The 15,824-nt window shown below is 46.7% G+C and overlaps 1 protein-coding gene across 5 annotated transcripts in view; it reads left to right on the top strand.

Moving 5' to 3' along the window:
- Positions 1-15,824, top strand: part of SFSWA (splicing factor SWAP) — a 92,973-nt gene that overhangs the window by 14,816 nt on the left and 62,333 nt on the right. For all 5 annotated transcript variants that reach the window (XM_011756289.3, XM_011756286.3, XM_011756285.3 and 2 more), the window contains 3 exons: positions 411-636; positions 1,942-2,054; positions 3,290-3,425. In XM_011756289.3, the coding sequence (XP_011754591.1) occupies positions 411-636; positions 1,942-2,054; positions 3,290-3,425 (475 nt within the window). The remainder of the gene's footprint in view (positions 1-410; positions 637-1,941; positions 2,055-3,289; positions 3,426-15,824) is intronic.

Genomic DNA, 15,824 nt, shown 5'->3' with positions numbered 1-15,824 from the left:
TGATTCTGATTACTGAGAACCATGGGATGTGTATCCTCTCCCTAGAAAAATGTTCGTATGTAAAATTTGCATACACAAAGGATTCACAAACCCCCTGAATTCCATCATAGAACCAAACTTAAAGACCCTTGATATATAGAAAAATGTTGACTTGGTGCAAAAAGAGGTTGCCTCCCATGGATCTGTACCACCGTGGAGTGGCCTGCCTCAGCTGGCGAGTTTTCTCCCCTGCAAAATCCTGACGAGATTTGGAGATGAGGAGTCTGAACAGCCTTGGCTCTTCCAGCTTCAAGTCTCGTATCTCTTAAAATTGACAGTAAAGCTAGAGTCATTTCTTTGTTTTAATGAAATCATGTGGCCGGTGGACAAGAGCACAGATGGGTAATGTGAATATGTGTGTTTTCCCGTAGCCACCAACTGCTAAAATGCACGCCATCATCGAGCGCACGGCCAGCTTCGTGTGCAGGCAGGGAGCGCAGTTTGAGATCATGCTGAAGGCCAAGCAGGCCCGGAACTCCCAGTTCGACTTCCTGCGCTTCGACCACTACCTCAACCCCTACTATAAGTTCATCCAGAAAGCCATGAAAGAGGGACGCTACACCATCCTGGCGGAAAACAAAAGTGACGAGAAAAAAAGTAGGTCCCACTGCATCTGTTCCTTCCAGACTTTGGGCCTGTGTTGTGGGGGTGGCAGGCAGGGGGGGTGGTTCTGGGAAAAGTTTGAAGACGTACATTCTTACAGATGCATGGTTGAAAGCCAGACTTGAATTTCTAGAATGTGTCTGAAATCCTGCAGCTAAGGCGTGATCATTACCCCTGCTGGTGCACCTTTATTAAATCCTTGGTTAATATTTTATAGATAAATGAAATATAATTAAATATTGATGCTATCAGAACATAATCATCTGGGTGGGAAATTTTTGCCCTCATTTTACCCACTTAACGTTTCAGAGAGAAAACAGTTATACCCTCTCTTGGATTATTCATGTACCATAGTGTTCAGGGCTGTATAGCTCTATACATGGCCACAAAAGTGAAAATTTTACTTGGATTATCTATTTTAAGCTATTATTTTTATAACAGTGTTTCTCTTTTAGAGTTCTTACTGCAAAAGCCAGTTAGCTGTATTTTGAATAAAGATGGTATTTTGACAAGTCTGTTCATATATGTGGGTATATATATACACACACACACATATCTTCCATTGAATTTTTTTTTTTTTTTAAATTAGAGACAGAGTCTCACTCTTGCCCAGGTTGGAGTGCAGTGGCATGAGTGCGATCTTTGCTCACTACAACCTCTGCCTCCTGGGTTCAAGCAATTCTCATGCCTCAGCCTCCCGAGTAGCTGGGATAGTGGGCACGTGCCACCACGGCCAGCTAATTTTTGTATTTTTAGTGGAGACAGGGTTTCACCATGTTGGCCAGGCTGGTCTCGAACTCCTGACCTCAGGTGATCTGTCCGCCTCAGCCTCCCAAAGTGCTGGGATTACAGGCGTGAGCCACTGTGCCTGGCCCTTCCACTGAATTTTGTTCTCTTCAGCTAAAATAAGTTTCAAATCAGTTGTGTAAATCTTAATGCAGATCTCATCTTCAGGTTTGTTGTAGTTGTTTATTTCTGTTTGTTATTTTACTTTTCATAAATTAGTACAATTTTTGCCCTTTTTTAAAAAAGAAAAAAAAAGAAAGAGAAAAGCATACAGAGCCCCAGACCAGCTGGTGTTCAGTGTTGGCAGGAGTCACCAAATGGCCAAAGGTTGCAGTCCTTTCTAGCTGGCCTTCGTCTGAGCAACTTGGGTGACTCTAGGGAAAAATTACTAATAGTGTTTTTTGGACAGATAACCAAGAAGCTCTACCTTTGGCGGCTTCTAAGTTTTTGCATTATTTTTGTACTTTTTTTCTCACCAAACACCAAAATCTTGAAATGTGATTTTGATTTCAGAATCAGGAGTCAGCTCTGACAATGAAGATGATGATGATGAAGAAGATGGGAATTACTTGCATCCCTCTCTCTTTGCCTCCAAGAAGTGTAACCGCCTTGAAGAGCTGATGAAGGTTTTTATCTCATTGTTGAACTATATTTTTTATGCCACCACAAAACTGCTAACGTAATTTTGGAAAATTTGAAGCATGTCATTCTTGTGTGTTACAGTTGTATCTTATTTTATCATCATTGAGGTGTATTTGCATTTTTGTTTTTAGCTGGGTGACAAAGCATCTGCTTCTTTGGTTTCTTACCTATCTATCTTATAAAATTCATGAGCATTTGCTCATGATAATTTTATCATTTCATTAGAGTTTTACTCTCTGAGATACTTAGAATAAGTAGAGTGTTGGTTAAGACTTGGAAATTGTTCTGTTGTCCGGGTGCGGTGGCTCACACATGTAATCCCAGCACTTTGGGAGGCTGAGGCGGGTGGATGACCTGAGGTCAGGAGTTCAAGACCAGCCTGGCCAGCATGGCGAAACCCCATCGCTACTAAAAATACGAAAATTAGCCAGGCATGGTGGGTGCACTTGTAATTCCAGCTACTCAAGAGGCTGAGGCATGAGAATTGCTTGAACCTGGGAGGTGGAGGTTGCAGTGAGCCAAGATCACACTACTGCGCTCAAATCTGGGAGACGGAGTGAGACTGTGTCTCAAAAAGAAAAAAAGAAAATTGTTTAGTTGTGATTTCATCATAGGATTAGATTTTGTAGGTGATTAGAATGTATGCATCTTCAAGTCCTCTGTTACCATCATAGATTGTTTTTAAATAAATGTTTCCACTTCTAATTCTCCTCTCATCTGTGTGAAGAAACCACTCAGCAGTATCTTGTGGTTAATTCACACCACTCTGCCATTTGCGACAGAAAAAACTGGAGTCTACTAGATTTAAGTGTCTAGTTTTCAGCAGTTAAGCATCTAGTTTCAGCAGTTGTGCAGTGTGGGTGGCCTTTTGTGGGAATGATTGCTGATTGATTGGACTGGAAAAGCTGTTGGTGATTAAAAATCAGAAACTCCTATTGAAGTTTTGCATGGGGTTTAATTGGTGTCAAACTGGACTTAGTTGTTCATCTGTCCTTTTCTTGATGGTTATTTTGGAAATTGAAACCCTGTGTTTACTCAGTTCCTCTGAGACAGCCAGCTGGGGCATTTGGCCACAACTAGTTAGGACCTACATGGGTGCATGCGTGTGTGTGTTTTTTCTGAGGCATGTACTGTGTCCTAGAGGTGAGCATTTTGTAGCAGAAGAGTTCCGTGTGGTTCAGAATACTGAATGCTAAGGCTGTGTCTTCTCTGTTTTCAGCCCTTGAAGGTGGTGGACCCAGATCATCCCCTCGCAGCGCTTGTTCGTAAGGCGCAGGCTGACAGCTCCACTCCCACCCCACACAACGCAGACGGTGTGCCTGTGCAGCCCTCCCAGGTGGAGTACACGGCAGACTGTGAGTACTCACTGTGTGTATCCTGACCTGTGTTCAGCTGCCTGTGACAGAGCCAGCTGCAGGGCTCTAAACCCCAGGTGTTCTGTCCTCAGTGTAGCAAGTTTGGAAGCAGGCAGCCCAGAGCCAGCGTGGGCCCCGAGGGAGAGTGCCATGAGGCCTTGCTTGGCCCCGTGTCAGCAAGATGCTGCCCTGTTCCAGCATTAGCTCTGCATTCCAGGAAGGACTGGCAAAGGTAGTTGGCTGCCTCCTCTTTTTTTTTTTTTTTTTTGAGACAGGGTTTCACTCTGTTGCCCGGGCTGGAGTGCAGGGATGCAAGCATGGTTCACTGCATCCTTACCTCCCAGACTCAAACGATCTTCCCACCTCACTCTCCCTATTAGGTGGGACTACAGGCACTATAACTCTGGGCTGATTTTGATTTTTTGATAGGGATGGGATCTCACTGTGTTGCCCAGGCTGGTCTCGAGCTCCTGGGCTTAAGCAATTCTCCTGCCTTGGCCTCCAAAAGTGCTAGGATTACAGGCGCAAGTCGCTGCTCCTGGCCCTGGCTCTGCCCTTCTTTAAATATCTCCCCCCAAACCATACCTAGTGGCTTCCCTTACCTCTCAGTGGCTAGCGTGGTGTCACGTGGTCTCCCCACCTGCAGCAGAGGCTGGGCAGTGGGGCCTCCGTTAAACATATTGCTGCCCTAAACAAAGTCAAATGCTGTTAAGAACAGGGAGAATGGGAGACACATAGTGTTGTCTAACACAGTTGCTTCTTTAAAAAGGCTCACGGCAAGCCAGACATGGTGGCTGGTGCCTATAATCCCAACACTTTGGGAGGCTGAGGTGGGAGGATCACTTAAGCACAGGAGTTTGAGACCAGCCTGGACAACATACTAAAACCCCATCTCAACAACAAATAAAAAAAGTAGCTGGGCATGATGGTCTGATCTGCTTGGGAGGCTGACGTGAGAGGATGGCTTGGCCCCAGGAGGTCAAGGCCGCAGGGAGCTATGATTGCACTGCCGCACTCCAGCCTGGGCGATAGAGCAGTACCCTGTCTCCAAAAAAAAGCCTTACAGTGTAAGGCAGCATATTATATGCATATGTAAAGGAATTACATTTCTTTTTCTTGCTGATTGCAATTATTTTATGGTATTAATCGAAGGTAAGTCTTGAAGGTCCATGCAGGAGATCATTTGAAAGTGTTTGGCCTTGGTTCCAGCGTCAGGTCTTTTTGTAGTTGTTTTATTCAGAGGTTAAATATGGAATGAGGAAGCTTTAGCAGAGCCGAGGAACCACGTGCTGAATCTGCTTCCCAGGCACATCTGGTGCCCTGACTCCATTTGTAAAGCTTATATTCTTCAGTTCAGCCAGAGATGAATTGTTAAAACATGAGCTCCTCTTTATTTGATACAATCTTTTGTAAACATCACAGCTGTGTTCTTCGCTCTTCCCTTTTAGCACTGGCATATACTAAACGTTTTTAGACTTTAAAAAATTAGTTATTTGAGTGAACTCTCTGCATGTGTCCCCCCAAAAAACTTTTAAAGCTGAGATTGTCTTTAAATGATTAAATCAAGTCATATCAGATTTTATTGAATATTCAAATCAAAGATCAGCTCTACTGCTACAGAGGTGCGTGTTGAATGGTGTAGGCAGCCAGCTAGCTGAGGTGCTCTGTAGATCTCTCCTAACGCCCAGTCCTCACTGCTTCACTGCATGGATTTTTGGATAGACGGCCGCACACCTTTAAGTCCTGAGCCCCACTTGGCAGCCTGTGAAGCTCCTGCCCTGGCATCATGGGGTGCTATGCTCTGCCCGGGATGCCTGCCCACTGAGGGACTATCCCTCTGCTTCCTCCTTTCCTTTTTCCAAGCCTGTCGTTGAGTTTGCTTGAGCCACATGCATTGTCTGTGCACGTCCACTAGATCCCTGAAGCTGTTGCAGAGGAGAGGACTACAAATTCAGGGCAGGCTGACCTTGATTATTTGCCGTGTTAATCACTAGTAGAAGAACAGCTATGTGCAGACCCCGCAGGGCCAGGCAGGATGGTGGAGCTGGCTGATAGTGGCCGTTCTGTGACACACAGCATCCCCTGGTCTAGTGGGAACGTGATCTAAACCGAGGCATGCTGGGGCGGCATTGTGAGCTGTCTGGGTCAGAAGGCTGGGCACATTCCCAAGGGTTCACCGCAGGGCGACCAGAGCCCACACACCTTGGTTTCTCCCCACCTGCTGTTGGCTCCCAAGACCACTGATGAACCCCAAACTTACTCTGTTCAGGCCCCCGACTACCACCACCCTGGGCACTGACGGCACCCCACCCCATCCTCCCAGCTGCAAGTGCTCCAGCAGGGGGCGCCCTCTCCTCCCCTCAGCACAGTAGAGTTGTTTTGAGACATTATCTCCCCTCAACACAGCGAGAGCAGTGGACACGCACGTGTGAGAGTAAGGCGGCTGGGTGCCTGGAGGCTGGGGAAAGCATGTGTGTCTGATGTTAGGGTCTGTGGGTTTTAGACACACGCTCCTGCATCAGCCATATGGGTCAGAGCCCTTAGCACAGTGCCTAGAGCTTCCTCGATGAGCACTCAGGGCCACCACCACAGTCCCACCCATCTTGGATCTGGAGGCTCAGAAGGTGGGGGAGGTGTCCTCATCCAGTTTCCAAGAAGAGCCAAGAGCTAGAACTTTGGCTCTAAATCACTGTAAAACCCAGCAGAAATCAGTGTAAACCTGTACTCAGGCGCTCAGCCTTATGGGATGAGTGGCTGTGGTGTGGCAGTAGTAGGGTCCTCCAGCACCATGCAAGCCCGGGCTGTGCGGCTGCTGCAGAATCTGCAGAGGTTCCGGGGTGCCTCACTCACACACGCCTCCCTGCCCGCCGTCTTCCTCTGCTACCCTTTGAGTATCTGGTTCTGCCTGCCTCGTGCTTCTGTGTGCTGTTGAAGTTTCGTGGGTGGAAGTCCCTCATGACCTCGTCTTCACCTTCCTGGGTTTTCAGTGAAGTTGTTGCGGAATTTGGGGTCCTGTGTGGCGGGTTGTTGGCAGTTGCAGGTGGAGACAGCAGTCATTGCTTTACCCAGGTTTGTCATAATTAGGGAACTACCTGTAATTCATGGACTGACTACTCTGTGGTTATTGGTTTGTAATCAGTCATTGGTAACAGCATTTATTTACAAATGCAGTTCAAATAGAGGGAACACTGGTCATAGTTTTTGGGTTGAGTTCCGTTGTGCTAAAGTTCAAGATAATATTTTTACATTCATTATATGTAGTTAGTTTCCAAAAGTATTAATGCCGTGGGATCTCAACTATGCTTAAAATAATAAACTGAAGAGAGCTGTGCAAAAAATACTGTGAGGCTCAGAGCTACCTCTCAGATTGGCATTTGGTTGATTTTTTTTCTCTGCATACTTTTTTCTCTTTTTTTTTTTTTTTTTTTTTTTTTTTTTTTTGAGACGGAGTCTTGCTCTGTCACCCAGGCTGGAGTGCAGTGGCCGGATCTCAGCTCACTGCAAGCTCCGCCTCCCGGGTTTACGCCATTCTCCTGCCTCAGCCTCCCGAGTAGCTGGGACTACAGGCGCCCGCCACCTCGCCCAGCTAGTTTTTTTGTATTTTTTAGTAGAGACGGGGTTTCACCGTGTTAGCCGGGATGGTCTCTCGATCTCCTGACCTCGTGATCCGCCCGTCTCGGCCTCCCAAAGTGCTGGGATTACAGGCTTGAGCCACCGCGCCCGGCCACTTTTTTCATTTTCCTAATGTTTTTGGGTATGCATTGCTATTTTACTTTTTTTTTTTTTTTTTTTGAGATGGGAGTCTCACTCTGTCACCCAGGCTGGAGTGCGGTGGTGCAATCTCGGCTCGCTGCAACCTCTACCTCCTGGGTTCAAGCAAGTCTCCTGCCTCAGCCTCCCAAGTAGCTGGGATCACAGGCGCTCGTGACTACGCCCTGCTAATTTTTCTATTTTTAGTAGAGACGGGGTTTCACCATGTTGGCCAGGCTGGTCTCAAACTCCTGACCTTAGGTGATCCGCCCACCTCAGCCTCCCAAAATGCTGGATTACAAGCTGAGCCACTGCGCCCAGCCATGTGGCCATTATACTTAAGAAACAAAGTAAAATACAAAGTTCATAGAATAACTGTAGTGTTTGAAACGCCGTGACAGTGAGGACAAGAGCAGCCTGTGCCTTGACCTGAGTTTGTGGCAAGCCCAGGCCTGTACAGATCTCCCGAAGTTCCTTCTCAGGCCTCTGAGCTGCTTGAAGGAAAGACCTTACTCACGGGCTGTGTCTGGCGAGCCTTTGTGAATGCAGTGTATGAAGTTGGGCTTTGTGAATGCAGTGTATGAAGTTGGTGGGCTGTTTTGAAATTCCTGCTTCAGCCAGCACAGAGGAAGGTTTGAGGGGCCCCTTTCTGTCTTGGGCCCACCCAGCCCTGCTCAGGAGAGCTTGAGAAGCAGGTCTGCGGGTTGTGCTGCCCTTGGCTGCTCTCAGCTTGCTCCTCGTCTCCCCCTGATGTACCCAGTGCGTTCACAGAAGTGCTGCCCCACGGGGTTTCGTATACAGCCTGTTATTCCTGTATCTCTAATGTGTGATTTTCCATGCTCTGGGCATGCATGGGTTTGTTTCTTAAACAGCCAGCTTTCTACAGAGAAGGCACAACCGTCAGAGGCATTAAAGTAATTTTCAGAAGAGGACTTAAACTGTGGGCTGTGCACTTGGGGAAATAGTAGGATACTGGAGAGAAAGCTATCTGGAAAATTACTAACATTACTGATAACATTTTGGGAGACTCACAGCTGGGGCAAACCTGGGGCCCCGTGGGGTCTGGAAAGGGGTGGGGCTAGTGTCCATCAAGCACGTCAGCTTCCACAGCACCCAGTTACTTTTCCCGAGAACAGAGGAATTGTGTGTGAGGGAGGAGGCGTGGTTTAAAGCCTGCAGAGACTCATGCCCCACGATGAAAGCAGAGCTCTGTGACCCACGTTTCAAACCACTGCCAACTGTGGACACCAAAGACAAGACAAAGGACGTTTTGGCCGTAGACTTGAAACATCCTGGGACTTACTGGGAAGGTGCATATCGTCAGGAGCTCCTCACCCTGCCCTGCGAGAACTTTCTTGTGTGCGTCTCTGCCATCTCCTCCTCCCATTCCTGACCTGTGGAGCCAGGGGTGGACTGGCAGGCCTATAAGGTGCCTTTCACATTGAGGGTCTTAGGATTTTCAGTCCAGCTTTGCAGGGAGCGGCAGTTTGTCGTTTGTGGGAGGAAATTTCACGATCATAAAGCACAGCATGCATCCTGAGATCCAGGCAGCGACCCCTCCTGCACTGCCCCAGTGCTCAAAGGGTCACAGGAGCAGGGCTTTCTCCTCGCCTCTGAGCAGTGGAGCCGAGGCTGGAGGTGGGCGCGGCTCCGTGCTCTCGGGGGATTTCTTCACTGTGTTTCGCGGGGGCTCACAGACTGCAGCCATATTCTTGGAGAGAGGAAGAGGCCTGTCACAGCGTCTGTGCCAGCCCAGAAGGAAACAGCAGTGCATACAGTCTCCTCATGACGGGCACAGAGGACCTCGCCCTGGGGTCACAGGCTTGGTGAGGTAGGGGGACAGGCAAGAGTGGGCCCTGAGGTGTGCAGGATGTGTGTTTGGGCTTGTCTTCCTGCCACAGTGCAGTAGCCCTCCCAGGCCTCGATCCTGGCACCTGCCCCTCCACTCCCCTTGCAGCTTCGTCCTCCAGGGCACGGTCTCCAGATGACTTACCTCCTAGATACAAATAAGACACTAAACACACACATGGGAGCAGCTCAGCGCCCTGTGCGTGGCTTTGCCACCACCATTCGGGAACTTTGCTCCTGTCCTAGGTGAGTGCCCACCATGTGGCACTGAGACCCGACAGCTCAGGTGACAGTGACACCTGCAGCAGAGGCTGGGGAAGCTCAGAGCCTCTGCCACGGTGGACGCCAGGTGGCCCCTGGCACAGAGAGCGTGTTCATCGCTGGCTCCTGCCGCCCTCGAGGACTTGAAGGCTGATGTTGGGCTGGGTGTGGCTCGTACATAGGACAGGGCCCACACACTGGATTCCTGTTTTTCCCCACAACTTAGAATAGCAAAGTTACAGACTTTGGGTTCTTACGAAGACAAGAATGAGTGTCTTGGCTAGCCATGATCTAACCCAAGAGGACTTTAAAATGAATGTGCAGGGGAAATGAGAAGAGGACTTATGATCAAACAGAGAGTGACTAGGAGGTCAGAGAGGCAGCCACCCTGCCCCGCACTCCCCGCTTATAAGCTGGGGCCCCGTTGTTGTGTTACCACACTTCTGTTGTAGAGCCTGTTACGGTTTTGAGTTACACAGTCGTGTGTGCTTGTGCATGTGTGAATGCCCTGTGGACCTGGAGGTCCGTGAGGCAAAGGCTGGGACTGTCTTACTGGCCAGTGTGCTCCCTACACCTCGATCCAAGGGGCCACGGGGATCCCAGGAACATTCACCAAGTAACTTCAGAAAAGTGAAGAGCAGAAGTTCCAAAAGTACCTGGTGCTTCCTGGGAGAAATCACCTGCACAGGTACCTTGGATCCAACTGACACGTGAGATGAACCAGCTCTGTCTCCGTGCGCACGTGTACACACACGTGTATGCTGAGGAGCAGGCATTCAAACATGACGAAGCTGCTGCCGCAGCCGCAGATACCACCTCAGCTGGCATGGCGCATGGGGGCGGGGTGGGGCAGTGCAGGGGGCCTGCTCCGAGAGACAGACAGGTCAGGCCGGAAGCAGCTGTCCGTGAAGGTGACGCTCATACCATAACCTTAGCAGCAAGCTGTTGCCACACAGTCACAAAAGCGGGAGGCAGCAGTGGAACCGCGTGGCCACAGGCACTCGGACTCCCCAGAGAGCTGGCGAGAGGCTTTGCTGGCTGGAAGCAGTGACAAGTATTTGGGTTTGGGGGACAAGGGAAACTTGGAAATGACAAAAAAAGCTGAAAAATCAAGTCCCCACAACCTCCCCTAGCGAAGAGAGCCGTCGTAGCCATGGGCTGTGCATCATTCCTGCACGCCCGCGACAGAAGATTTGCGCACTTTCCCAGGACGGCCTTTGCAGTTGGGCTTTGCTGTGGCTGGATGACGCTGAGCCCTTTGCTTTGCTTCTCTGGGCCTCAGTTTTCCTATTTGTACCATTAGGGTATTAATTTAAATAACAGAAGCACTCTATCGTATTCTGAATGGGACACCAGTTAATTCCGGAACGTTTGGGAGGTTTCCCATTGCTCCTGGGAGCCCCAGGGAGAGTTTGAGAAACAAATGATGGAGGGTCCACGTGATCATAAAGTGTTATGCTGCCACCGAAGGTCTCTCGAGCCTTGTAGTTGGCGCTTTAAGCAAAATAGGTGGTTAAAACAGGTCTGCACATGCTGTGTGTGGACCCAAACCGTGAACATCTGCTGGGCCTCAGCTCGTCTATTGCTGTTCCCTTGGTCTTGGCGTCCTGTGGTCCTCATGTGAGCTGCACCCAGCCAGCAGAGCCCTGACCTCCAGTCTGGATTTCTGTAAAGTGATGCTGGACTTACAGTAGTTCAAGGACTTGATGGTTACTTCTCCCTCTTCAAGTTGCACTATGGCTTCTTAAAGCAGGTGACTTTTTGTCCATCTTCTCAAAGTATTCAGCTTCATTTTCACAGAAATGATCATTCTCATCTCTCAAGTTTTACGGTTGCATAAATTTTCATCAAACACGTAATTACAGTAAGTTTAACTGGAAAAAATAAGAGAAAGACTCTAATGTTAAAAGCAAAAAGGCCCAGGCTTCTGAAGAGACACCCCTTCTACCCTGGTGTTTGTCATGGCACCGGCCAACCCAGCAAGATGGAGCTGTCATTCTAGCCAGGAAGCTTCTGCGTGTGTCTCACACAAGGCGGCACCAGCACAGAAATCCACAGGCCCTGCAGTGGGAAGGGATGAATGAGTCCCCAGAAACAGATCCAAATAAAAATAGGGACGGAGAAAAGGAAACACCAAGCTAACAGGAAGGGATGTTCTAAGACACGAAGAGCTATTTGGAAAACATCACATTAAAGCCTCACTTTTACCCATATCAGAGTCACTTCCAGATGTAAATGCCAGTTGTGGAAATTCTTAGGAAAGTAAGGATGCTTCAGCAGAATGAAGAATCATCTATTTTCAGTCAGCAGTTATGTTCAACTAATTAAAAAAAATTTGAGGGGAAAAAAAAAAGCCTGTATGTCTAAACAGCTTTTACAATCAAATAGGAAAAAAGTCTGATAGTCCAGTAGAAGCATGATCTGCAGTGTGAATAAATCACAGAGGTAAAAATGCCCGTACGGTTTTACAGGCTCACCCTCACTGCCTCTCACAGACATTGTGTCTGTTGACTGCAGAGCCTGAAATCCGTAGTGACCACCACTCCAGCGCTTTGGTTCAGCTCAGCTGCAGCGAATGTGTTAGGATGAGAGGCTTCGTATTACAGTAGAAAGGAGCGCGCTCACAGGCACACAGAACACTCTGCAGGTCTAAGACTTAGGAGAAGACGAAGATTTCTAGGCTGTTAGAATGTTATTTTGTATATGCGAGTTTGGGTACCTTAATAATAGAGATTAAATAAATGCAGAGGAAACCTACAATGACGTGCCATTTTTCAGCTGTCACTTAAGCAGAGAGAGAAAAGGTGACAGACGTTTATTCTTGGTGGGGGTGTAGATTTGTACCAGCGATGTGGTACATGTGGAGGGCCAGCGGGCAATCAGTCTAAAACACACATGCCTCCAACCCAGGATGTCTACTCTCATTTACTAATGTGTGGGTGAACATGGCTTTGTTCAACATAGCGAACATAGCCACTAGATATTCATCATAGTACGATTTTAGTAGTAGCAAAAGCCTGAGACGACCCACGTCCTCAGTGGAGGACTAATGGAGTCCCTCTGGTGCGCTCTCGAGGCGGGCTGCAGGGCTCTGGGGGTGAGCCAGGACCCGAGTATTGCAGGGCTGCCCGCCGGAATGCCTCTTCCTGAGGATGAAGACGAGGTGACTCAAGAGGAGGGCAGCACAAGGCAGTCTGTTCACGTCAGAAGGGGAGGGAAGTGTCTGTACGTGCTTCTGTATCAGCACCTAAAAGGACAGGTAAGAAGGACCGGTGGCCAGCACAGAGAGGGGAACTGGAAGGATGAGGTCGCAGTCTCACCTGCCCGTTCGTGCTGCTTGAATTTTTTCAGCGTGACTCGTTGCCTCAAAACATGCAGATTGACGTGGTGCTTATTTTGAGACTAAACTAGTATCCTGAATTAATTCCTTACAATTCTGTATTTTAATAATACATGCTTTTATAATTTTGAGGTGTTTCATCTGCTCAGTGTATTTTGTTTAGGCGGAAGCGGTCCCTGTAACATCCTTTTCCCCGTGAAGACTGGCATGCCCAGTACTGCTGTGTCTCGCGGGGGCTGTTGGGTCACTAAGCTTTTCTGGCTTTCATGTGGCCTGGTATTTAATAATTACCTTAGGATACACTCAGTCATTCTTTCTTTCTTACTTCCTACCGATAGAGATTTTCCTACATTTTGGCAGCCTGGAAAGAAAAGCATCTATTTTTTTCCTTAAAGTCCAGCAGAATTTTACATATATATATGTATATAAAATGATTTTTCTATAAGCTCATTAAATATGGATGTGTAAAACTAACAATTTATTTCATGTGTTAATTAGCCTGACAATGAACCACTTTTCATGCTCTTTATTTTTCATTACTTAGTTGTCTCCTGCTATTTACCTATAAATCCTTACAGAAGAGTATAAATAATAAAATTAATTATGCAGGCGGCAGTAATAGTGAAATACTGCCCACTGTGATAGCCTATGGTTTTTTAAATAAAATGCCAACTCAGTTTTTCTTAATATTTATTTTATAAATATCTGCAGTGAAATTAAACCATTGCACGTGGCTACTATAGATATTTTCTAGCTTGGTCCCGGTTTTTTAAATGTGTCTTTGCTGTTTATGGTATATTTTTCCTGCAAATCATGACCTTGAAGTTCTTACTTTCCAAACCCGTTTTTAAAAATGATTTTATTGTATGTCAAGAGAAGAAGAAAGAAAGCAAAAATATTACCCAAGATTCCACCATCCAGAAATAGCCATTAGTGAACATCATTAGCAAAGTGGAAAAGACTGAGGTAATCGTGCTAAATAAAAAGGAAAGAAAGAAGCTTGTTATCTGTGGAACACAAAGATCATCTTTATGCACGAATATCAATTAAAATGTTGGCTGTGTCTCTAGAAATACTTACGTTAAAGTGAAAATAAACTTAATTTTACTTAAACAGAAGAGCCTGCAATCTAAAAGTGAAGTAACTGTGGAACTTCGGATGAAAGTTTCCTTTATGCCTAAAGAATTCAGTTCTGAAAAAAGGTCAGGAGACCATTGAGAGGTTGTCATTGTAGATGTTTTATAAAGCTGTGTATTTTTCCTGATTTTTGTTAGAATTTTTCAACTTTTTCTTTGCATTTAATATCTATCGAACATCTTTGTGTAACAGTGCATGTAGATTTCTCTCTCCTCACTGTAGCAGCTGCTTAGTATCCTGTCATATAGATTTATTATGAAACAGCCCTCCATTAATTGATAATTTGATTATTTATGATTTCCAATTATTTCTGCTTTTCCAATACTGTAATGAACACTCTTTGTGTTTTTTTTGTGTGTTTTTTTTTTTGAGACAGAGTCTCATTCTATCGCCTAGGCTGGAGTGCAGTAGCGGGATCTTGGCTCACTGCAACCTCAATCTCCCAGGCTCAAGCTATCCTCCCACCTCAGCCTCCTGAGCAGCTGGGACCACAGGCATGTGCCACCACACCTGGCTGATTTTTTAGATGAATTTTCTAGAGGGTCTTGCCATGTTGCCCAGGCTGATCTTAAACTCCTGGGCTTAAGTGATCCACCCACCTTGGCCTCCCAAAGTGCTGGGATTACAGGCATGAGCCACTGTGGCCTGCCAATTACTTATTGCTTTTAAGCACTAACACGGTATAATCCTATATGCAAGATAAAAAATCTTAGAAAATAAACAGCTAGTTCAAAGAGTATATGCATTTGTTCAAAGTATTACCAGTGACTGAGCAGTTGCCTTCTGAAACATTGTGCCGTATGCATTGCTGCATTGTCACCACGGGGATATGAGAGCTGCTTAGTTGTGTAACCATTTAAAATGTAAGATTGATTTGAATATGCTGATACAGAAATATATTGAAGAGTGAGTAGGACAGTTAATATACTATATATATGACTTTGACTTTGATTCCTTTATAGAAATATTTTTAAATTATGAGAGTTTATAAATAGTATTTGCATTCTGTTATTTCCCAGTTGCTTTTTTTTTTTTTTTTTTTTGAGACAGAGTCTTGCTCTCTCGCCCAGGCTGGAGTGCAGTGGCACGATCTCGGCTCACTGCAAGCTCCGCCTCCTGGGTTCACGCCATTCTTCTGCCTCAGCCTCCCAAGCAGCTGGGACTACAGGCTCCCAGCACCATGCCCAGCTAATTTCTTGTATTTTTATTAGAGACGGGGTTTCACTGTGCTAGCCAGGATGATCTTGATCTCCTGACCTCGTGATCTGCCCGCCTTGGCCTCCCAAAGTGCTGGGATTACAGGCATGAGCCACCGTGCCTGGCCCCCAGTTGCTTAATTTTATTTTTATGGTTGACTGGATTTGTTTTTTCCCCACAGCTTCTCCTTTTGAGTTATTTATTCAATTCATCTTTTCTTGGTCATTTGAATTTCATAAACAAGCACATTTTTACAAGGGCTGTAGTTCATGAATTTCTGCCTCTTGAAAAATGCCTGCGTTTGACCTTTATGTGAACAGGACAGCTTGTCTGGGTATAAAACTCTTTAAGTAATGCTGTGGGCCTCTCAGGTCTCTGGGAACTGGCATCTGATACTGTTTTCCACGGCTGGGCAGGGTGGCCCAGGGCAGCTGGGTGGGTCATGACTGCTTATTTGGGTTTGTTCATTGGTTGGTTTGCATTCATTGCTCCTGTGCTGCTCTCTGAGTTTTTTCATGCTTGAACATCTTTCTCGGCTGCCTTGTAACATAAATAGCAATTTGCATGGAATGATGCACCGAGTCGCTTGCCTGGGATTCAGAAGTGGAACTGAACGTTGCTATGGAAAGGGCGAGGCCAGCCCTGTCTTCCCTACCCTGCCCTGGGAGGCGGATGCTCTTTCTGACCCAACATCTGAGGAAGTCTCGCTTTGCCCTTAAATTTTATTAACTTGATTTCCCATTTTTCAGGGACTATATTGTACACCTTTCAGTCAAAGATTCAGTTCTCATTTCCGGGAAGCTCTTTTCTGTTGTGCCTCGAGCACCTTTCCTGTCCCATGCATTGGTGCTTCTGCTTGAGGGCCG

The sequence above is a fragment of the Macaca nemestrina genome, chromosome 10, assembly GCF_043159975.1.
Source record: "Macaca nemestrina isolate mMacNem1 chromosome 10, mMacNem.hap1, whole genome shotgun sequence".
Lineage (NCBI taxonomy): Eukaryota > Metazoa > Chordata > Mammalia > Primates > Cercopithecidae > Macaca > Macaca nemestrina.
This window is presented reverse-complemented; position numbering and strand designations above follow the sequence as displayed.